Source organism: Dreissena polymorpha, chromosome 2, assembly GCF_020536995.1.
Source record: "Dreissena polymorpha isolate Duluth1 chromosome 2, UMN_Dpol_1.0, whole genome shotgun sequence".
NCBI lineage: Eukaryota > Metazoa > Mollusca > Bivalvia > Myida > Dreissenidae > Dreissena > Dreissena polymorpha.
Window position 1 is genome coordinate 82,145,665 of NC_068356.1, and position 25,572 is coordinate 82,171,236.

At 33.0% G+C, this 25,572-nt stretch overlaps 2 protein-coding genes and 1 long non-coding RNA gene across 5 annotated transcripts in view; 2 read left to right on the top strand and 1 right to left on the bottom strand.

Annotated features, from left to right (window-relative positions):
- On the bottom strand, positions 1–2,338 carry LOC127867824 (uncharacterized). Its single transcript, XR_008043670.1, has 3 exons — positions 2,176–2,338; positions 1,472–1,516; positions 1–1,203 (listed from the first exon to the last, which is right to left on the bottom strand). It is a non-coding gene; the product is annotated as an uncharacterized LOC127867824 (long non-coding RNA).
- LOC127867820 (uncharacterized) lies at positions 2,333–22,218 on the top strand. 2 transcript variants are annotated; one of them, XM_052409294.1, is made up of 3 exons: positions 2,333–2,551; positions 7,898–8,532; positions 21,345–22,218. In XM_052409294.1, the coding sequence occupies exons 2-3, from the start codon at positions 8,074–8,076 to the stop codon at positions 21,858–21,860; spliced, it is 975 nt and encodes a 324-aa protein (XP_052265254.1). In that variant the 5' UTR covers positions 2,333–2,551; positions 7,898–8,073; the 3' UTR covers positions 21,861–22,218. The 2 variants fall into 2 exon arrangements, with proteins under 2 accessions (XP_052265254.1, XP_052265255.1); XM_052409295.1 differs by lacking the exon at positions 21,345–22,218 and having other exon boundaries at positions 7,898–9,412.
- Positions 14,966–25,572, top strand: part of LOC127867818 (uncharacterized) — an 18,897-nt gene continuing 8,290 nt past the window's right edge. Inside the window, exons 1-2 of one of the 2 annotated variants that reach the window (XR_008043669.1) lie at positions 14,966–15,357; positions 20,710–21,336. The gene's annotated coding sequence lies outside the window, so the exon portion shown is untranslated. Of the gene's footprint in view, positions 15,358–20,709; positions 21,337–25,572 lie in introns of those variants that run through there. The other variant, XM_052409292.1, reaches the window with a different exon arrangement.

Here is a 25,572-nt window from a genome sequence, read left to right on the forward strand (position 1 = left end):
TCGTGAAAAATCTGTATTTGTGACAAAACTTAACATTTTTTTGTTTTCTATTGATTGAAAAAGACTGTTCTGTGCTTGTTATTATGATACCAAATTTAAATATAAAGCCCCATAACTTACTGAGAATCTTTTATTTTAGTATCATAACTTCAGAGGTGTTTTGACGTTAACAACGTTTTCAAGTAAGCCGTATTCAGATGTATGTTTCATCAAAATCCATACTTATTAAAAAAGAAAATAAATAAAAGTTTAGAACACATTTAGTTTGTTAAATATATATTATCAGGTATCTATTGTTCTAAAATAGTTGTGATTAACATTAAACTGTACTATAACATGCGTTGCTTAGCAACATAATCCACTTATATTTACATCGACCAGCAAACCATACAGTTTAAATATTTTTTTTCTAAACCAATCTCATATATTTTCACAACATATCATTTCGTTTTTCATAGGAATACACACATCATGTTCAAAACAAACACTATCAATTACACAATCAATAAATAAACCAACAATATCCAATAATAATAATAAAAATACTTTCATTGTGTTAAAATGTTAGATTTTTATTTCTCAAAAGTGCTTTTCCTGAAAATTAAGAGTTGAGTAATCTTTAATAATGTCTACATTTCACACTTATCTATTTTTTTTAATAATTATTCTTAGCATGTTCACAATTTATTTATCATGCAGCTTATTTTTAATGTAGAATTCTTCGTTTGACATGAATTCTATAGAAACAAGTAGAAGTGAATACACATATTTCATTTTATATGAAACAGTGTTATATAAATGTGTTATAAATAAACCAATATATTCAAACAGACATTTAAGTATATTCAAAACGTACTGAAGAATAAGCTTGACGTTATTTATCATTCCCCAGTAAATATTGACATGTTGATGTGTGTACCCTCTAGCCGTAGATGCCATAGATGCGACAACATAACTGTTGTTATGTTTCTGGGCAAGGGCAAGTAGCATCCTTGTAAGCATCGCTGAGATATGGTCTGACAACTTAAATTGTACGTTTGTCTCTTTCGGCTGAGTCCTTTGGCATCTACAATCTGCGGTCGTTGGTATGAAATATGGTCGCAATCCATAGCCACAGTAACCTTGACCTCTGGACATCCGACTCCCGTGCGCATTGTGACCACACCTGGCTCTTCCATCGTCATGCGGAAGTACTGATAGTGTCTGAAAATAAAAATAAATACTGTTTTGGCAAACATTTTAATAATGCGAATAATATTCATTTGCATTGGTAACTTTAACTGAAGACAATGTGCATGGTTATGTCCGAGTTTTGTTTTTCTTTCGCTTTGTATTGCATTATAGGAACTTTACACTTTTCGTTAAACAGCATATAAAACCGTTAATATACGGAAAAAACAACAACAATTATACTCAGTGGTGTGAACATTTTCAACCAATTATCATAGGCCTACGTTAGTTTATACCTTACCGATGGAGTTCGTCCAAATTTGTCGGACAATAAATTCCCCAGTTCCTGGAAACGTAAATATGCCAATTATTCAAACATAAAATAGTCGATATACGTGTTTCTATACGCGAAATTACAGAGATTTGTTTTTTGCACTCAGTCATTGAATAATAGGTGACAATTTAGATATGCAAGCTATTTCCTACCGAAACAAGGATAATAAGTGACAAAATCTTCCAAAATTCTATGCAATATCCTATCCTACATGTCTATTTAAATCTATATAGAAGTTGGATAAATAATAATTAAGAGAATAAGGTCGAGTTTATAATAAACATCGATAGAAATACTAACAAATAACAAATAGAGGCTACAATTTTGCTTTTTAATTAGAAAACTGTTTAGCCTTTAGGATCAGCACAAGAAATTAGAATCGTTCGGGTTATTGGACAAAAAAAGTTTTGTATGCCTTGTTATGTGTAACCCCATGGTTGCAATTAAAGTGTAAACTCTTACAACAATTCATGTACAAATAAAAATAACAAACTTTTAGTCTGATAAGTTTTACCGTAAATATAAAGTTTTTATTCACTGACACTGGACATCTTAACAACGTTGAACATGGTGGTTACTTTGTAAACACGTCCAGCTCTCTATATTCTATTAAATATTTATATCAAACAAATTTTGCTCAATAGCTAATAATAATCAAATATATAACTTACTTCTATTTCATTGTCCATATCACGTCATTTCATATTAAAGATGTTTCACAAATACAAAACTGTCCAAAACAGCTACACAGGTTCACATGTTTCAGTGATGACGAAATCGCGCAAATAAAAAAAATGTTGACGTCACTTTAAAGAGACTTTCCCAACGTCATAACTGATGTCACGAATACAAGTTTTGTCGCGACACGGCTCATTTATATTCGGAGATTGCGCTTCTGCAAGATCAAAAGTGTTTGCGAATTATAAAAACTAGCAACCTGCTTAAAGTGACTGCATTATCACTTCAAGATGTTACGACACTGTTTTTGTTTACGTCAGATAAATAAGTTATTGAGGGCAAACTGTGCAGGATTGATTTTAACGATAGGTGAGTTATTAAAAATATTTTTTTGAATATGGTACTGATTAATTTGATGTTAAAGATTTCACGTAGTTAATGAATAACAACTGTAGGCCCCTACACACATTTGGGTAAATATATTTTTAGATCATTCGATATGACGTAGTTTTGTGTACATGAAAATTCGGTAACTGTAGGTAAACATTAAAATAGGATGTTATGATGTTGCTTTCATAAAACAAAATCAATAACAAAGAATCTATCATAAATTATTTGTAGTAATAAAGAAAAAAAAAACATGCGCATACACATGAAAAAGTCTAAAGCTTCTTAGAACTCTTGTGATTTTTATTAAATCGGCTTAAGATACTTAGATCTACTGTTGTCGGTCGGCTAGGATTTTTTAATTAGAATAATTAGGATAAACCTCCAGATATTAAAATTAATAGAAAACCAAACCGCAAGTACTTCATACTCTGACCTTCATTTGTCATGAGCAGCTGTTAAAATCACACAGTGGTACAAGTCATGAGTAGTTTATAATAATCACTTACATAAATCAAGGACGAACAGATTGTGATTATATAAATCGACAATATATGAATCTTTCAATATGTTTTGCAAAAATGTTCAATGTTTCATTATTTATGCTCACACACGTATTTGGTATTCGAGCTTTGTGCTTACCTTTGGTTATGTGGAAATAGTAATCAAAATGTGTTCATTTCACCCGCACACTTCAACAGATGTTTTGTGGCGTTATATGTGTTAAAGGGACCTTTTCACGTTTTGTTAAATTGTAAAAATTAAAAAAATAAAGTTGTAGAATTTTAAATTATCGTTGTAGTTTTGCTTTTTCAGAGGAAACAGTAATGCTGAACATTTACCATGCTCTTAAATATATAGTATATGCATCATTTACGATTAAAAAACCTACAACTTATAAACCTTTACAAACGCGAAACAACTGAATAACTTAGAGAGTTCTGTTATCTATAAATTTTGTGACATTACGAGTATAAACATCATTGGGTAAATGAGCAAGGATGGCCGAGTGGTTGAAGTGTTGGACTTTTACTCCAAGTATCAAAATTGTTAAGAAAAACATTCAGGCCTTGACACTAACTTTTTTGACAAGGTACCCGGAGGGAACCCTACTTTCAACTTTTGGTGGCCCTCACCCAAACTAGGGAGTCCTCTTGTTTCAACACACAGCTACTCTCGGCGTAAGGGCAAATAAGTACAAGAAGCATACTTGTACACATTTTTATTTCCTATATTCAATTATGTTGCCATTTAATTAAAGCAGACCCATTAAAAGCTCATAAACTTGTCTTGTAAACTTTTGATATCATGTATTTCATCAATATCATCAGCATCGTCATCCTTGTCATAATCATCTTCAGCATTATCATCTTCAGCATTGCCCTTCGCCGCCAGAACTTAGCGTTTCGGAAGTTCTTATTATAAACTTTTAAGAAATAAAAGGTAATTACGCGCATTCAGGGGTTTCACTGGCTCAACAAAACTTGTTGCTACTTTTTCGCGCCGTGAAAACTGTCGATTATTCCAACTTTATTAATAAGAACAATCATTTAAAGAAACCTTACTACATTAATGTGATTGCCTATATTATCACTTTAAAAAGTATATTATTACATAAAAAACAATAAGTACCTTCATTAGTAATACCTTCATAAGTCTTAATAAGCTTTATTTGTATATAAATACCTTTTTTTTTCAACTTGATAAACAACACAGATAACCAAAATAATATAACAATGTTAACTTCAATGTATTAAACAATATGCTGCCTAAATGTTTCAAAATTAATTATTTAAACATAGAATCACACCAATTTACATCATTTGCAAGGGAAAAAGAAATATAAAACATCAGAAAGTAAATCATCTCACTTAATTTGTTAAACAGTTATATATGGTCATTTGGACATGTCATACATCAGCTTCTGTTGTTAAAACGTTTTCTGTTAGTGGTGGATGATTTCCAGGATCAATTAAATTATAATTGTTCACGCCTTTTTCCTGACAGAAAGGCCCAGATAATTACCACCATCTATTCTAGTTGCCTGAAATAACACAACGCATATTTTTTTTACAAACTATCAACAACAAACAAACACATGCATGTCACTATCTTTAAATGTCCGAATTTTAACATATCCGAAATATAGTACACCAAGTGAACGATATACTTTTTATTTCAGAAATTGTTGGTATCTTAATCAAATTATATCCTTCCAAGGTCATTATAATAATGGAACTATTAAACAGAAATGCTCACAAATACCTGTACAAAAAAGTGTATGTGTTTTGTGGAGAAATTAAATACTTTTGCCAGCCCGATCGCCTATGGTTTTGATTAAAGAAATAGCGGCTCTAATAATTATTATAATTACTGATCGTCGTGACAGTTTGTCCCAGTGTTACTTTTTGGGGGCTCAATATCATCAAGGAGCCATTAATAATCCGATAATCCGATAATAACCCCCATAAAACTTGACAATAGCAGTAAAAACACCGTTTGTAACACTTACACGCTTCAGTGATTTCAATATACTCTCTGCACTGCAGGTCGCTTACATCGTCGAAAATCAATATTTACAACTGACAGACGCTGGCCGCTCATGCTCAGTCGCGTGCTTTCGATTCGCAGTACATTTTCGGATAAGATTTTACCGATTTTTTTTTATACGCCGCTCTTTAAAAATTGGAGGCACTTTTAAAAATTCAAATGGTCAATCAAGACAAAGTGGTTCTATAAATTTAGGGTTCCCGGAGGACCACCCAGCTTAAAAGAACTGGTGGTCCTCGCCGAAATCTAGGGGCCTCGGGTCCCCGGACCACCGTTAGTGTCGAGGCCTGACATTGCTACTAAATATTTAAAGTATTATTGTGCCATTTAACGTATCCATTTTGAACAATTGCATGATTTAATTTCGATTTAAGGGGAACACATAGTTGACATGCTGACTTGGTTTTTTTATATAAAAAACAGGCAGAAAGTGTCATGTGAAAAGCACTTAAGAATGCGTGCTTCTAGCCGTGACTGTACAATTAACGACCTTTGTTCATGTTTACTGTTGTTGTCGTGCAACGGCAAATTGCTTTCATGCATGATTTCTCTAGCAACACTGATGGTTCAAAACATGGATAATTAACTGTTCATAACGCTTAAAAAATCAATTCTCTATTGAAGCCACTTGATAGATTTCCGACTGAAGTTTTTATTGCCAATCAAATCGCGATCGGAGATGTTGTGATGTGTTCATTAATTAAAAATATACACGAGAGTTATACCGTTAGAGCAGATCTCTCCAAATTGAGCTTGTTTGTAGCTATGTTGTCATTTTGTATAAATATATTCTTACATATACTTCGTACAATACATATCTTTACAAAAATATATGTTTTATATGACCATATATGAAATGATAGTACGATATTACACTGAAATTAATACATGCTCTTGTTATTTCATGGGTTTGACGATAAATTATTAAACACACATCGCTTGAGCGTTAAATGGCTTCGTGTACTGTGGTTTAGAATATAACAATAATAGACCATCTGTTTGTTTTTGTGTTGTTGGTTTTTAAATAACAGCCAACGGCCGATGATTTTAAGTACCATAACAGGATGAAACAAAAGAGTTGTTTTTCATACTGAACTGGTTATTAGCATATACATTCCTAATGTTATTTGCGGATACACTTGTTTGTATTTGCTTGAAATCCTTCCTTTATTAAATTGTAAATAATTCCAAAAGTATTTTTTTATAGAATGATACCAACTTCAAATTAAAACATTCTATCGTTTTTATAAGCATATTTAGGTATACGCTTTATATTGTTAATTTGCGATCAGATCATCTTAAAAAAACAAAAGATTTTGTACAGAAAAAAATGTATATCGAAATATTTTCCAGAGAGAGTTTATATTTAAAGCATCTATATGTATCACGTCGAGAAGATTCAATAATCGATTTAACACTGTTTAAAGGTACCACAAGCGAAACGTGAAAGAATTAATTTGAAATACGACAGTAATTTGCCTATTATTGGGTAGCCTATTCGTCAGAACATTAAAATAAAACATGTCAGCTTGTTTACACAAGAACGCTGAAAAAGAAGGAGAGAATCATTTCATGCTTCGAATGAAATTTAATGAGTTCAGTAAATCACATATGAAGTTTTTAATTATAGCCAATAGCAATTGAAAAGCAATTTTTGTTTAGACGAAGGTCATGGTCGCCATTCATATCGAAGTCACATACAAAGAACGAGACAATATCAAGGAAGAATACTTTAAAAGGGATAAACACGATTGACAAAATCTGAAATTCATTCACAAGCACTCGAATAATAAAGATTGTTGGATTAATTAAGCGTAAATGTTGAAATTTTACACATTGAAGACTGCCCAGTAGAATTGAGATTGCTTCGAGGAAGATAAATTGAATTTGAGAGGGACACAATTTTCTTTGCATTCAAATGAAATATTAATACATAGTTTGGTATGCTTGGTATCCATTTAAATGTTCCACATTGTTTTCCTTCATTTCATTCTTAATCGCAAATGAAAGACCCAACAAGCAGTCCACCGTGAACATGTAGCCGACATAAAACGGCTACCGGACATGAAAACCGAAGTGAACATGACACCAAACATTTTCGTCTTTACAATCATTTAGTCGAAGATAAAACACAAGTTGAATAATTTGGAGAGTTATGTTGTTGTCGTTATATTTTTTGTGACATTACCAGGATTGCTCATATAAAGTATTTTACGCAATATATAAAGTATAAAATACAATATTGATATACATATAAAATATATAATATAATAATATAATATATAAAGTATAAAATAAATTATATATATATATAATGCATCATTGTATGAGCACGGATAGCCAAGTGGTCTAAGCGTAAGACTTTTATTCAAGGGGTCAGTGGTTCGAGCCCAGTTTAGGGTGACTTTTTTTCTTTCTTTAATGTTATTGTTGCTTTTTTAACTTGTGCATTTTAGACCCAATGTTTACATTTATCAATATAAAGCATTTAATGACAAACTTCAATACCACTTAATATGTGAAAAGGTCCCTTTAAATTCAGCTTTTTTACGATACGTGTAAACGTCATTGAAACAGAATATTCATGAAGGTCGGATTCAATTCATCGTATAATAAACCATTTTAACTTGGAGAACAGTATTTACTTTTTGAGGCTTGTAACAAAATTAAACGCTTTCACTTTGTATGTGATAACATATCTTCAAACATCAACTATAACATTGTACTAAACGTGTAAATGTTTTTTTAATTTATTGTCTTTTATTTGATAATTTTCAGACTTCTTGAGCCTGTTCAGTCGGTGATGCCTGTCGTAAAAACGCATCATATTCACCTCCGCGTCGATTGATTGTGTGCATATACTTACTAATAGTCGATAGCATCGTCGAGTGTTACGTAATATAGGTAAAGTGTCGCTAAAACTACCATTTGATGATTTTTCTGTGCAACAAACCATGCAATCACATGTGAATATAACACGAAGCAAATGCATTAGAAGACTTTTACTTGCATTACTGCTAATAGGCATATGTTTTGGTGCTGGAGATTTACTTGAAGCTGTAAAAGTTATACTGTACTCCAACTCTGTCACTGTGGGAAGCATTGGTAAACCTCAAATGTCAGAGTCGTCAAATGTGCGCGTGTTTGACACGTCAGTGGACTATTCTAATTCGAAACAGATCTTCAAATGCGTTGATATGAGAATAGAACATCTGGCGACCACTCCGATCTGCGTTTATGACCCAACGACCGATATCTTTGTTTCAAAGGACATAATCAGCAAAGGGAGTTTCGAAGGTGATTATATAAAAGAAGTGGTAAAAATTCTGCAAGATAATCTCAGTCTTTCCTTCGTGGACATAGGTTGTAACGTGGGTGTCTACACGCTGGCTGTCGCCAAGTTCGGACGGGAGGTGATCGCTCTGGACGCTAACCGAAAGAATCTGGTGATGGTTGCGACATCTCTTGTGAAGGGAAATCTCACGGGAAAGGTTACATTGATCTGGAATGCACTCTCGGACAGGGTAGAAGCACTTGGATTTAAACATAAGGAAGGAAACATCGGTGCTTTGCAAATGGAAAGTGGAATAAGGGCCACAAATGATAGCAGGGGCGATGAAAGCTCAATGGCAATCGTGCTGGATGATTTAGTGCCGCTATTAAGGAAAAGATCACTGTTTGTAAAAATGGACATAGAATCCTATGAGTATAAAGCCATGTCAGGTGGAAAGAAGTTCTTTGAGGAGGTCGATGTAAGATTTTTGTTAATGGAATGGGATTTTCACAGAACGTCAGTCGAAGGTTCAAGAATTATTCAGTTCATGACAGAGAGGCGGTTTAGACCGGTTTTGCCGTTACAGAGGCTAGTTTCATTGAACGTTGAAAACCGGAATACATGGCCTAACGAAATAATGTGGATAAGAATTTAAACAGTGTCACGTTCCATTTAAGTAAGACGGATAACGTTTCCGATCAAAATTTATAACAGCTTCACCATCTAGGGTGTGCACATATTTATTTCAGATTTGTTTACTGAAATATATTTTTTTATATTAATGTCAAAGTAAGGTCTTTCTGATCGGTTTGAGTACATTACACATACCTTCATCAAAAGTGCCATCCTTCATAAATTTAGCACTGAAATATAATATTGGCAATAATTAACTCAATGTATTCAAATAAATGAAAACCGGAATCATCTGAATCTGTTCTAGTATAATAATATGTGAACACATGACATGCATTTTTTGTTTGATGCATTTTCAAAATAAAAAGCGATATGCTTTGGTGAAATCGTGAGTTGTTTGCTTAATAAACAATTATTAATGTTTGGATGCACAAACATCAAATTCAAATGTTATATTTTAAGTAACCTAACAATTAATAATGAAGCAGATCGGGAAAATCTGATATGCATTTTGCACAGTGATGTCTGTTATTAGTTTACATTTTGCATGTGCTGATCAACCCTGTGCAGCACAGGCTAGATAGGCATTAAACAACGTTCGAAATCCCATTCAATCATATTCTTCTAACTGCATTACTCGGGATTCTGCATAATTGTTAGCGACTGAGGAACTTGTTCAATGAAAGGCTTAATTCCAACTGACATATACATAATCTTTAAACATGCCTTTTAGCCGGTCTCTGTGATCAATCAGTAAATTATGATTCATTAAAAAACTATAGATGAACAAACATTTGATAATTACTACTATCAATACCAGTTGTTTAAATAAAAATTAATTTGCTAGAATTTATACATCCAATATTTTTGTCTGTTACAAATGTTAACTATTGGAATGAATACCTTCACCATACATACCCCGCTGATCTGAAAACAACTAGGTCGTTCGCGTTTGGGTTTTAACAACGCCTTCGTATGATAAATATACAACGAATACCGTTTACAGTAAAGATTTTATTACAACCCAACAAAGTGTAGAATGGGTTTATTTAAGTTTAATGATGGTTTATTAAAGCATGCGGTGGGTTTATGTAAGTGAAATGATGGTTTATTTAAGTGTATGGTGGGTTTATTTAAATGTAATGAAGGATATTAAAGTGTAGGGTGTGTACGATTTAAAACAAAAAAAGGGTTCTTCTGTGCAAGAAATGCTATGGCGGTGCGTAATTGAACAATGCCTTATACTTCAAATTTGTTGCTACGCCGTCGTAGCTCTATATTGCTTAATTTAATTTCAAATCGCTCACAAATGCCTATGTCAGTTTAAAACGGCAATATCAAACTATAATTCACAGTCTGGTAAAATGATAATTTTCAATGAGAATTTGTCATTTTGTATTAGCCCTTTTTCGAATAAGCGAAATAACACTCTTGCAAAGAAAAAAGTTAAAACAATCATGTTTGTTTATTAACAATCGTCAATTGAAATCGAAACAATTTTCATTGATAACTTTTAAAACGTTTACTACCGACATGGCGATTCAACTGCAGGGCTCGACATTAACGGTAGTCCGACTGTCCGGGACAACCAAATTGTTAGTCCGGACAAGTAAATAAAGAAATTTGCTAGTCCGACAGGACAAGTGGTCATTATAATTGTATAACCTAGAAAAAATGCCTTTAAAGCCATTATTTCTGTGGAGATATCACTCATCTTTTCCGAGTATATTTTATATACGTTTAATCGTCGAAGCCCGAGATATTCCGATATATCCATGTGATACATGTACTACACTGTACTGTTCACAAGGGAAGCAACCCCTTAACATTTTTTTCTTTGCCAAGATAACAAGAATATTCTCCCTTGGCATTTTACGACACCGGTACACACCGGTCTTACAGACAATTAACGTAGTGACGTCCTCCCTATAATGTATAGAATGATTTTTTTGTAAATATCAGTTAAGTACTGTACATATACATCACTTTTAACATTTTTTGTTTGATGTTGGCAACACACAAGTTTTTGTCGGCTATTATGGCTTTGTATAATGTTTAAAAATCAATAATCTCGAGTTTTCCTGTTATTCTAGTCAGTTCTTTTTGTATTGAAATTGCCTACAGTTATGTTTACATGTAATTTGAATGATTCAAGTCTTTATGATTTGAGCATTTTGTATTATTTCATTATTTTGCAAAGTACTGAGCAGAATAAAGATATAATGGTCAGGACAAGTTGCTTTTTGGTCAGGACAAGTGAAATTATGGTCTACTTGTCTGACTGGACAAGTGGTTTCAAAAGTTAATGTCGAGCCCTGAACTGCTACATCTACTTCAAAAGCCTCATTTGTTTATTAGACGTTCATACTCCAGGACAGGCACATTGTTTGTTATTAAAATTGTTCAAAACTCGTCCGACTATTTAGTTGTGCTAGTAATTGTTTAATGATATAGGGAAAAAAACACGAAAATCTGTAAACAATTGCCTAATAATAATTATAAGATTAACAACAAAATTGTTGTTGACGCCATAAAAAATCGTGTTATTATTGTATGCCACGACACGAAAAATGTAAGAAGGGATCATGTTCCGTTTGACCTTCAGGTTGTTTGTCCAGGACATAATTAGAAATCTATAAGAGGTATCAACCTGATCCTTCATATGTAAATATATTAAATTAAAAAGAAATGAAATGTTCAAGTACCTTAATTAAGTATTGCTACCTCAATCGCATAGTATTTGCCCTTTGTTTATGTTTCATATTTTATTGTTTTCTGTGACTGTACTCCTTTTCACACAAACATGATATGATTAATTTATTTCTCTCATAATCAGAACTAGCTCGACTAGCGATGGTGTTTTGGGGGAAGGGATGGGGGCTCCGGCTATCCCAGGCGGTTTCACAAGTTTTTTATTCAAATCAAAGCGGTATGTAAATCTGCCCTCTCTTTTCCTAGTTCAGAAGGGTGTCGAGTGTTTAGTGGTCATGCGTACTGTATTGATTGACAAATGATCCATTGAAGCAAGTTAAGGGCTATATTTCCGTAATTATTATTTCCTGACAAATCCCCACTGCAGTGATGTTGATGGTTCAAGAATCTAACCTTAGACTAGATTATCGAATGTGTAGCCCAGCGATTAATCAATGTAACGTATATCACTTTATCACATGCCATACCCTGTTTCCCATGTAATATAACTATTACGAATATTTTTATCTTACATATGTGTAATATACTTTTAAAGCGTTTTCATAATAATAAAATATGGTATCATATTAAAACTCGTGCCAAATCTTATATATTTGACATTTGTATGAAATTTGCCATTAAAACAAATATAAATTATAATAATTATTAAGAAAAAAATATATTCACCTGGCGCGAAATGATACTATGGTGTAAGCAGTTGAGTTTGTTGGTATATAATTATAAAATACTTCACTTTGCTATTCTATGTGATATTCGTATTTTAGAAATTGACTTTCGGTTAACTTATTTAAGTCAATGCTTGAACATTAATAATTCTAGCTCTCCACGTAGACCGCAAGATCGTGGTCGATATTGAAGGAATGACTATCAATATCTTCGATAATGCATGACTTACGTCGAGCACTTTAACATTTCAATAGACATATTTCAGAATTTGCTACATTTGGGAAAGCCTCATTAATCCTCTTTAACGAACATTGCTTTCCTATTAGAATTATTTTCAAAATCGCATACCATGAACACCCTCAATATTTAATGGAAACTACTATTGATCATTCCCAGTGCTGATTGGATCGTGCAATAAATGTGTTTTTCCAAAGTCTAGCGCAGTACGGTGTAATGTTGTTCTGTCTCATATCTGCTTAACAGTTTGAAAACACCGACTAAAAACTTTAAAAAATTACGCAGATGGAACATGCTTTTGTGCTGGAAATTGTTTGTCGTTTTCGATTTAGTACTCGTGCGAGCTAGCAACTTCATTGAACATACACATGTAATATAGTTATGGTTGATCGGTTGCTCTTACCTTTGCACGAACGTTGAACTACAGTTTATTCGGGATTTTCGAAATTAAGAAGTTGTCTTCCATTAGGGTAGGTATCACGAGTATCCCGAGTAAAAAGCGGTCCGTCTAAAATGCGTATATGACTCGTATCCGCGGATATGACCGAAAAGTGCGGATATGGACGAATATAAGCAATATCGACACTTTTTCTGCAATGTTCATTTAAATGTTCAATGAATAATACACAATATGTATTAAATATGCAAGGTAAAATATCTTATATTTGTTTGACACTATATATTATAGTTTATTGGTACGTACACATATGCACGTTAATGTATTTTTTTCAAATTAACAAAGTATATCGTAGTTCTACATTTAAATGTTTCAAGAATGATTATAACCATTATATTAGCGCTGTAATTGAAAAGCAATGCATGTCCCGCCAATTTTTTAGATTTTTCGTTAATATTTCAACAGTTCATATCCAATATCCCGAAAAGTTAAAATACGAAGCCTTTTGTTTAAGATTAATATTACAGCTGTTACATTCACTTACAAAACATAATATTAACGAAAAATATAACATTTTAGCCGGACATGCATTGCTTTTCAATAACAGTTCAACTATAATGGTTATATTAACATGATGTGGACAATTTGGATTATGACTACAAAACATGCTATCTGTCTGGTACTTACGAATGGAAATGTAGAGCAGAGGTGACAGGGATATTTTCTGGAAGTGGCTGTCTTAATATACACTGCTTTCTTTCATGTTTTGTTACTACTTTGCGCTAAGGTAAATTTTCAGTAGGAATTTAGTTTCGGTCAACAGAGTTTGGACCGATTCCGTCTCGAAAGTGGTTGGAACAGACTTGAGTATACGCCGTTGGAAATCAATTTTTCCGGCTAATTGCTGTCATCCAAGCTTTTCTTGTAATGAGTCTTTAGGCAATTTATGTAATGTTGCTTTTGTTGAAAATGTACCTATTATACCGCTACAATTAAGGCATTTGACGATGGAACAGTAGTATTTCCCCATTGTTTTCCTTTACACCGGAAGTAGGTATACCTACCCGCACGAACGACAACTCTGTCAAGACGTAATTACGAACATCGGGACATATTGTTTAAGAGTTTAACTTAAGATTTCCGGTGGGATAATGACGTCATTTCGTCAAAAAAATGTCGTCATTTCACAGTAAAAAGTGAAAATTATCGATATGTTTCACTGTTAATTTTCACTTTTTGAAACATTCAAATTATCAGTTTTTATTCACTTATATTTCTCAATAAACCACCGGAAAGCATTAAATAAATAGTAATAAGCAAATATAAGATATTTTACCTTGCATAAAGTTATTATAGCACTACAAATATAGATCCTTTAGTGGATAAACCACATTCGTCGATTTTAACATATTCGTGCATTTGAAATCATCATTTATTTTCAAATGAAAAATGCCACTTGAAATAGAGACATTTCAGACAATATTTACTGCATTCATAACATTCAGTATACATTTGTATTTAAATAAACATTATTATTTCAAATAAAAATATAACCAGGGAAAAGTAACATCATTAATTACTTGTGGTCTGGCGATAATCGGCCCAAAAATATTTAAATATTTTCTAAAGCATAATGTATATCTAAATACTAAAGTTTTGAGACGACATCAAGAATAATAATACATTTAGTATTTTATATAAACATTATGTAAACTTATACAACAAAACATATGTGGTGTCGGCATGGTTATATTGTATGTGGTGTGTAGCCCTAAAACAATCTTCTGGTACTTCGTCATGTTCGAGGATATGAATTAAGAGTTGGAAAAATGTTAATGTCTATTAAATTGTTATATTTTGAGACAAAACTAACATATTTAACCCATTTTGTGTTTTTTTAATTAAACATTGCAGACAAAGTGTCGATATTGCCTGTATTCGTCCATATCCGCACTTTTCGGTCAATCCGCGGATATGAGTCATATTCGCATGTTAGACGGACCGCGTTTTACACGGGATACTCGTGATACCTACCCGAATGGGAGACATTTTCTTAATTACGAAAAGACCTAATAGGTGTCAGCAGAAGACTTTTGTGTTATTTTATTTGATTATGTGTTTGCATAAGGTACCAAAACATTTATATTCGGAGATTGCGCTTCTGCAAGATCAAAAGAGTTTGCGAATTGTTAAAACTATCAACCTGCTTAAAGTGACTGCATTATCACTTCAAGATGTTACGACACGGTTTTTGTTTACGTCAGAAAAATTAGTTAGCCTTATTGAGGGCAAACTGTTCAGGATTTATATTAACGATAGGTGAGTAATTAAAAATATTTTTTTGAATATGGTACTGATTAATTTATTGATGTTAAAGATTTCAAGTAGTTAATGAATTACAACTGCACACACATTTGGGTAAATATTTTTTAGCTCATCTATTTTTTGAACAAAAATATGAGCTATTGTCATCAACTTGGCGTCGGCGTCTGCGTCGGCGTTGGCGTCCGGTTAAGTTGCGTTTAGGTCCACTTTTCTCAGAAAGTATCAATGCTATTGAACTCAAACTTGGTACACTTACTATCATGAGGGGACTGGGCAGGCAAAGTAAGATAACTCTGGCGTGCATTTTGACAGAATTATGTGCCCTTTTTATACTTAGAAAATTGAAAATTTTGGTTAAGTTTTGTGTTTAGGTCCATTTTATTCCTTAAGTATCAAAGCTATTACTTTCATACTTACAACACTTACTAACTATCATTAGGGGACTGTGCAAGCAAAGTAATGTAACTCTGACTGGCATTTTGACAGAATTATGTGCCCTTTTTATACTTAGAAAATTGAAAATTTGGTTAAGTTTTGTGTTTAGGTCCACTTTATTCCTCCAGTATCAAAGCTATTGCTTTCATACTTGCAACACTTATTAACTATCATAAGGGGACTGTGCAGGCAAAGTTATGTAACTCTGACTGGCATTTGGACGGAATAATGGGCCCTTTATACTTAGAAAATTGAAAATTTGGTAAAGTTTTGTGTTTTGGTCCACTTTACCCCTATAGTATCATAGATATTGCTTTCATACTTGGAACACTCGCAAACTATCATAAGAAGACTGTAAAGGACAAGTTGCATAACTCTGGTTGTCATTTTTACAGAATTATGGCCCTTTTTTTACTTAGTAACTTTGAATATATGGTTAAATTTTGTGTTTCGATCCACTTTACTTCTAAAGTATCAAGGCTATTGCTTTCAAACTTCAAAAACTTTCATGATATCACTGTACCTGGCAAGTTGAATTTTACCTTGACCTTTGAATGACCTTGACTGTCAAGGTCAAATTATTAAATTTTGCTAAAATTGCCATAACTTCTTTATTTATGATTAGATTTGATAGATACTTTGGCAAAACTACTCTTACCTGACATACCACAATAGACTATACCCAAACCATCCCCGTGCCCTCCCCCCCCCCCTCCGAATCCCCCCCCTATATTTTTTGGAGATCATCTCACAAATGACCACCACACCCTCACACTATACCCCCCCCCCCCCCGACCCCACCCCCCCCCCCAAATTTTTTTTTTTGAAACTGTTAAAAAACACAAATATTTATTTTTATTATTTAATGTTTGAAATACCGCCCAACCATCGCACCCAAGAATCCCCCCCACCCCACCCCCCTCCCCCCGAATCCCCCCCTAATTTTTTTTTGTTTTTTTTTAAGATCATCTCACAAATGACCACCACACCCTCACACTATACCCCCCTACCCCCCCCGCCCCACCCCCCCCCCCCCAATTTATTGTTTTTGAAACGGTTAAAAAACACAAATATTTATTTTTATTATTTTATGTTTGAAATTCCGTCAAACAATCGCACCCAAGAATCCGAAACCCACCCACCCACCCACCCAAAACCACCCACCCACCTCCGCCCCGATTATTTTTTTTGCATTTTTTCCGCATTTTGGAAGATAATGTAATAAATGTCCACACCCCCACACTAGACACCCCTCTTCACTCCATTTCTCCCTCCTTTGCGATTGAAAATGAAAGTCCCTTCACCTTTAAAAAGAAAATAGATGAGCGGTCTGCACCCGCAAGGCGGTGCTCTTGTTTAGATTTGATATGATGTAGTTTTGTGTACATGAAAATTCTGTTACTGTAGGTAAACATTAAAATATGATGTTATGATGTTGCTTTCATAAAACAAAATCAATAACAAAGAATCTTTCATAAATTATTTGTAGTAATAAAGAGAAAAAAAAAACATGCGCATACACATGAAAAAGTCTAAAGCTTCTTAGAACTCTTGTGATTTTTATTAAATTGGCTAAAGATACTTACTGTTGTCGGTCGGCTATGATTTTTTACTTAGAATAATTAGGATAAACCTCCAGATATTAAAGTTAATAGAAAACCAAACCTCAAGTACTTCATACTCTGACCTTCATTTGTCATGAGCAGCTGTTGAAATCACACAGTGGTACAAGTCATGATTAGTTCATAATAATCACTTACATAAATCAAGGACGAACAGATTGTGATTATATAAATCGACAATATATGAATCTTTCAATATGTTTTGCAAACATGTTCAATGTTTCATTAGTTATGCTCACAAACGTAGTTGGTATTCTAAGCTTTGTGCTTACCTGCGGTTACGTGGAAATAGTAATCAAAATGTTTTTATTTCACTCGCACACTTCAACAGATGTTTTGTGGCGTTATCTGTGTTAAAGGGACCTTTTCACGTTTTTTTTAAATTGTCAAAATTAAAAAAAATAAAGTTGTAGAATTTTAAATTATCGTTGTAGTTTTGCTTTTTCAGAGGAAACAGTAATGCTGAACATTTACTATGCTCTTAAAAATATAGAATATGCATCATTTACGATTAAAAAACCTACAACTTATAAACCTTTACAAACGCGAAACAACTGAATAACTTAGAGAGTTCTGTTATCTATATATTTTGTGACATTACGAGTATAAACATCATTGGGTAAATGAGCAAGGATGGCCGAGTGGTTGAAGTGTTGGACTTTTACTCCAAGTATCAATTGTTAAGAAAAACATTGCTACTAAATATTTAAAGTATTATTGTGCCATTAAACGTATCCATTTTGAACAATTGCATGATTTAATTTCGATTTAAGGGGAACACATAGTTGACATGCTGACTTGGTTTTTTTATATAAAAAAAAACAGGCAGAAAGTGTCATGTGAAAAGCACTTAAGAATGCGTGCTTCTAGCAGTGACTGTACAATTAACGACCTTTGTTCATGTTTACTGTTGTTGTCGTGCAACGGCAAATTGCTTTCATGCATGATTTCTCTAGCAACACTGATGGTTCAAAACATTGATAATTAACTGTTCATAACGCTTAAAAAAGTCAATTCTCTATTGAAGCCACTTGATAGATTTCCGACTGAAGTTTTTATTGCCAATCAAATCGCGATCGGAGATGTTGTGATGTGTTCATTAATTAAAAATATACACGAGAGTTATACCGTTAGAGCAGATCTCTCCATATTGAGCTTTTTTGTAGTTATGTTGTCATTTTGTATAAATATATTCTTACATATACTTCGTACAATACATATCTTTTACAAAAATATATGTTTTATATGACCTTAAATGAAATGATAGCACGATATTACACTGAAATTAATACATGCTCTTGTTATTTCATGGGTTTGACGATAAATTATTAAACACACATCGCTTGAGCGTTAATTGGCTTCGTGTACTGTGGTTTAGAATATAAAAATAATAGACCATCTGTTTGTTTTGTGTTGTTGTTTTTTAAATAACAGCCAACGGCCGATGATTTTAAGTACCATAACAGGATGAAACAAAAGAGTTGTTTTTCATACTAAACTGGTTATTATCATATACATTCCTAATGTTATTTGCGGATACACTTGTTTGTATTTGCTTGAAAGCCTTCCTTTATTAAATTGTAAATAATTCCAAAAGTATTTTTTATAGAATAATACCAACTTCAAATTAAAACATTCTATCGTTTTTATAAGCATATTTAGGAATACGCTTTATATTGTTAATTTGTGATCAGATCATCTTCAATAAACAAAAGATTTTGTACAGAAAAAAATGTATATCGAAATATTTTCCAGAGAGAGTTTATATTTAAAGCATCTATATGTATCACGTCGAGAAGATTCAATAATCGATTTAACACTGTTTAAAGGTACCACAAGCGAAACGTGAAAGAATTGAAATACGACAGTAATTTGCCTATTATTGGGCAGCCTATTCGTCAGAACATTAAAATAAAACATGTCAGCTTGTTTACACAAGAACGCTGAAAAAGAAGGAGAGAATCATTTCATGCTTCGACTGAAATTTAATGAGTTCAGTTAATCACATATAAAGTTTTTAATTATAGCCAATAGCAATTGAAAAGCAATTTTTGTTTAGACGAAGGTCATGGTCGCCATTCATATCGAAGTCACATACAAAGAACGTGACAATATCAAGGAAGAATACTTTAAAAGGGATAAACACGATTAACGAAATCTGAAATTCATTCACAAGCACTCGAATAATACAGATTGTTGGATTAATTAAGCGTAAATGTTGAAATTTTACACATTGAAGACTGCCCAGTAGAATTGAGATTGCTTCGAGGAAGATAAATTGAATTTGGGAGAGACACAATTTTCTTTGCATTCAAAAGAAATATTAATACATAGTTTGGTATGCTTGGTATCCATTTAAATGTTCCACATTGTTTTCCTTTATTTCATTCTTAATCGCAAATGAAAGACCCAACAAGCAGTCCACCGTGAACATGTAGCCGACATAAAACGGCTACCGGACATGAAAACCGAAGTGAACATGACACCAAACATTTTCGTCTTTACAATCATTTAGTCGAAGATAAAACACAAGTTGAATAATTTGGAGAGTTATGTTGTTGTCGTTATATTTTTGTGACACTACCAGGATTGCTCATATAAAGTATTTTACGCAATATAAAGTGTATAAAATACAATATTTATATACATATAAAATATTAAATATATATAATATATATATATATATATATATATATATATATATATATATGTATATATATATATATATATATATATATATATATATATATATCTATATATATATATATATATATAATAATATAATATAATATATAAAGTATAAAATAATATATATAATGCATCATTGTATGAGCACGGATAGCCAAGTGGTCTAAGCGTAAGACTTTTATTCAAGGGGTCAGTGGTTCGAGCCCAGTTTAGGGTGACTTTTTTTCTTTCTTTAATGTAACTTATGTTATTGTTGCTTTTTAACTTGTGCATTTTAGACCCAATGTTTACATTTATCAATATAAAGCATTTAATGACAAACTTCAATACCACTAAATATGTGAAAAGGTCCCTTTAAATTCAGCTTTTTTACGATACGTGTAAACGTCATTGAAACAGAATATTCATGAAGGTCGGATTCAATTCATCGTATAATAAACCATTTTTACTTGGAGAACAGTATTTACTTTTTGAGGCTTTTAACAAAATTAAACGCTTTCACTTTGTAGGTGATAACATATCTTGAAACATCAACTATAACATTGTACTAAACATGTAAATGTCTGTTTTAATTTATTGTCTTTTATTTGATAATTTTCAGACTTCTTGAGCCTGTTCAGTCGGTGATGCCTGTCGTAAAAACGCATCATATTCACCTCCGCGTCGATTGATTGTGTGCATATACTTACTAATAGTCGATAGCATCGTCGAGTGTTACGTAATATAGGTAAAGTGTCGCTAAAACTACCATTTGATGATTTTTCTGTGCAACAAACCATGCAATCACATGTGAATATAACACGAAGCAAATGCATTAGAAGACTTTTACTTGCATTACTGCTAATAGGCATATGTTTTGGTGCTGGAGATATACTTGAAGCTGTAAAGGTTATACTGTACTCCAACTCTGTCACTATGGGAAGCATTCGTAAACCTCAAATGTCAGAGTCGTCAAATGTGCGCGTGTTTGACACGTCAGTGGACTATTCTAATTCGAAACAGATCTTCAAATGCGTTGATATGAGAATAGAACATCTGGCGACCACTCCGATCTGCGTTTATGACCCAACGACCGATATCTTTGTTTCAAAGGACATAATCAGCAAAGGGAGTTTCGAAGGTGATTATATAAAAGAAGTGGTAAAAATTCTGCAAGATAATCTCAGTCTTTCCTTCGTGGACATAGATTATAACGAGGGTGTCTACACGCTGGCTGTCGCCAAGTTCGGACGGGAGGTGATCGCTCTGGACGCTAACCGAAAGAATCTGGAGATGGTTGCGACATCTCTTGTGAAGGGAAATCTCACGGGAAAGGTTACATTGATCTGGAATGCACTCTCGGACAGGGTAGAAGCACTTGGATTTAAACATAAGGAAGGAAACATCGGTGCTTTGCAAATGGAAAGTGGAATAAGGGCCACAAATGATAGCAGGGGCGATGAAAGCTCAATGGCAATTGTGCTGGATGATTTAGTGCCGCTATTAAGAAAAAGATCACTGTTTGTAAAAATGGACATAGAATCCTATGAGTATAAAGCCATGTCAGGTGGAAAGAAGTTCTTTGAGGAGGTCGATGTAAGATTTTTGTTAATGGAATGGGATTTTCACAGAACGTCAGTCGAAGGTTCAAGAATTATTCAGTTCATGACAGAGAGGCGGTTTAGACCGGTTTTGCCGTTACAGAGGCTGGTTTCATTGAACGTTGAAAACCGGAATACATGGCCTAACGAAATAATGTGGATAAGAATTTAAACAGTGTCACGTGTCATTTAAGTAAGACGGATAACTTTTCCGATCAAAATTTATAACAGCTTCACCATCTAGGGTGTGCACATATTTATTTCAGATTTGTTTATTATATTTTTTATATTAATGTCAAAGTAAGATCTGTGTGATCGGTTTGAGCACATTACACATACCTTCATCAAAAGTGCCATCCTTCATAAATTTAGCACTGAAATATAATATTGGCAATAATTAACTCAATGTATTCAAATAAATGAAAACCGGAATTATCTGAATCTGTTCTAGTATAATAATATGTGAACACATGACATGCATTTTTTGTTTGATGCATTTTCAAAATAAAAAGCGATATGCTTTGGTGAAATCGTGAGTTGTTTGCTTAATAAACAATTATTAATGTTTGGATGCACAAACATCAAATTCAAATGTTAACAATTAATAATGAAGCAGATCGGGAAAATCTGATATGCATTTTGCACAGTAATGTTTGTTATTAGTTTACATTTTGCATGTGCTGATCAACCCTGTGCAGCACAGGCTAGATAGGCATTAAACAACGGTCGAGATCCCATTCAATCATATTCTTCTAACTGCATTACTCGGGATTCTGCATAATCGTAAGCGACTGAGGAACTTTATCAATGAAAGGCTTAATTCCAACTGACATATACATAATCTTTAAACATGCCTTTTAGCCGGTCTCTATGATCAATCAGTAAATTATGATTCATTAAAAAACTATAGATGAACAAACATTTGATAATAACTACTATCAATAACAGTTGTTTAAATAAACATTAATTTGCTAGAATTTATACATCCAATATTTTTGTCTGTGACAAATGTTAACTATTGGAATGAATACCTTCACCATACATACCCCGCTGATCTGAAAACAACTAGGATCGTTCGCGTTTGGGTTTTAACAATGCCTACGTATGATAAATATACAACGAATACCGTTTACAGTAAAGATTTTATTACAACCCAACAAAGTGTAGAATGGGTTTATTTAAGTTTAATGATGGTTTATTAAAGCATGCGGTGGGTTTATGTAAGTGAAATGATGGTTTATTTAAGTGTATGGTGGGTTTATTTTAATGTAGTGAAGGATATTAAAGTGTAGGGTGTGTACGATTTAAAACAAAAAAAGGGTTCTTCTGTGCAAGAAATGCTATGGCGGTGCGTAATTGAACAATGCCTTATACTTCAAATGTGTTGCTTTGCCCGTCGTAGCTCTATATTGCTTAATTTAATTTCAAATCGCTCACAAATGCCTATGTCAGTTTAAAACGGCATTATCAAACTATAATTCACAGTCTGGTAAAATGATAATTTTCAATGAGAATTCTTAATTAATCAAAATTTGTCATTTTCTATTAGCACTTTTTTCGAATAAGCGAAATAACACTCTTGCAAAGAAAAAAGTTAAAACAATCATGTTTGTTTATTAACAATCGTCAATTGAAATCGAAACCATTTTCATTGATAACTTTTAAAACGTTTACTACCGACATGGCGATTCAACTGCTACATCTACTTCAAAAGCCTCCTTTGTTTATTAGACGTTCATACTCCAGGACAGGCACATTGTTTGTTATTAAAATTGTTCAAAACTAGTCCGACTATTTAGTTGTGCTAGTAATTGTTTAATGATATTGGGGAAAAAACACGAAAATCTGTATACAATTGCCTAATAATAATCATTATAAGATTTACAACAAAATTGTTGTTGACGCCATAACAAATCGTGTTATTATTGTATGCCACATCACGAAAAATGTAAGAGGGGATCATGTTCCGTTTGACCTTCAGGTTGTTTGTCCAGGACATAATTAGAAATCTATAAGAGGTATCAACCTGATCATTCATATGTAAATAGATTTAATTAAAAAGAAATGAAATGTTCAAGTACCTTAATTAAGTATTGCTACCTCAATCGCATAGTATTTGCCCTTTGTTTATGTTTCATATTTTATTGTTTTCTGTGACTGTACTCCTTTTCACACAAATATGATATGATTAATTTATTTCTCTCATAATCAGAACTAGCTCGACTAGCGATGGTGTTTTGGGGGAAGGGATGGGGGCTCCGGCTATCCCAGGCGGTTTCACAAGTTTTTTATTCAAATCAAAGCGGTATGTAAATCTGCCCTCTCTTTTCCTAGTTCAGAAGGGTATCGAGTGTTTAGTGGTCATGCGTACTGTATTGATTGACAAATGATCCATTGAAGCAAGTTAAGGGCTATTTTTCCGTAATTATTATTTCCTGACAAATCCCCACAACAGTGATGTTGATGGTTCAAGAATCTAACCTTAGACTAGATTATCGGATGTGTAGCCCAGCGATTAATTAATGTAACGTTTATCACTTTATCACATGCCATACCCTGTTTCCCATGTAATATAACTATTACGGATATTTTTATCTTACATATGTGTAATATACTTTTTAAGCGTTTTCATTGGCCTAGTTTTCGTTCGATATACCAATCGCATTTTGTTGTTTTGCTGAAATGACGTTGCAACGTAAAATGACGTCATGAAATGTAAAAAAACATTCGGGATTAATTATTATCTTTGCGTCAAAATTTATTTAATTTGCTCGTTTAAAAGCATGTGATAAAAAGATCGGACACTCGTTGTCATTTCATACCATATTTTATTAAACCCGTCCTGGAGGCCAAAGGCTCGCTTAATAAACAAAATTCCTGAACTCGTTTAATAAAATATGGTATGATATTAAAACTCGTGCCAGATCCTATATATTTGACATTTGTATGATTTTTGCCATTGAAACATATATAATCAGTGCTCACGCTGCTGCCAAACATTATCGCCAATGCCGATTATTTTATCCAACTGGCTATTTTTTTTTTAATTGTCTAGAAAAAATTGCTATTATTTAATCCGGCTTCATCAAAAATAAATTTGCCATTAAAAGTTTTCCGGCGATACGAAACGCCTGTAAATCGGGCCATCCTACAGGAAAAATCGATAACGCGATTACCTGTAATCAGTGTCCGACAGAAGTGATATATTTCGGAAAAAAACGTCTTTGATCTCCCAGTTCTTTACAAATCATCGGTAACTGTAAGATTTTCGTTATTTTTTCGCCAATTATTATTTAAGCGTCATTATTGAAAATCACCGCAAATAATTTCGGCTGGTTTAGTTCTTCACGCCGTTTTTTTTGCAATTAGATTACGTTGAACATTTCTTGATTAAATAATTGTTTAATCGACATCAACTTATTATCCCCGTCATTACCGCTATCTCTCGTCTGCTTCAATTTTTCTTGATGTGTGATAATGATTTCAATTTTTTTTGTAAGTATTTTGTTTACGTTGCTCAAATGATACCGTAATTGCTTTAGTCAGCGGGCGCTAATTGTCGTCTGCTTAAATTATTATAAAGAAGCCGATTTTGTTATTTTTCTATAATGTGTTTTTGTCGCTCAAAATACTAATTAACGTTAAAAACATTCGACACTTCTCAAAGGTATTAAGTAAACTTGAGTTTTGCAATGTTGCAATTATTCACGTTTTCGCAACTTACCGAAAACCGTACCATTCTACCTATGTTGCAAATTAAATGTCCGCCTTCTCGAAATTTTAAATTATGTATCAATGAGTAAAGTAAAGCACTGCAATATCACATTTTAAAACTACTTTAAATTATTATGTATATGTATATGTATATTTCGACCATATATTGA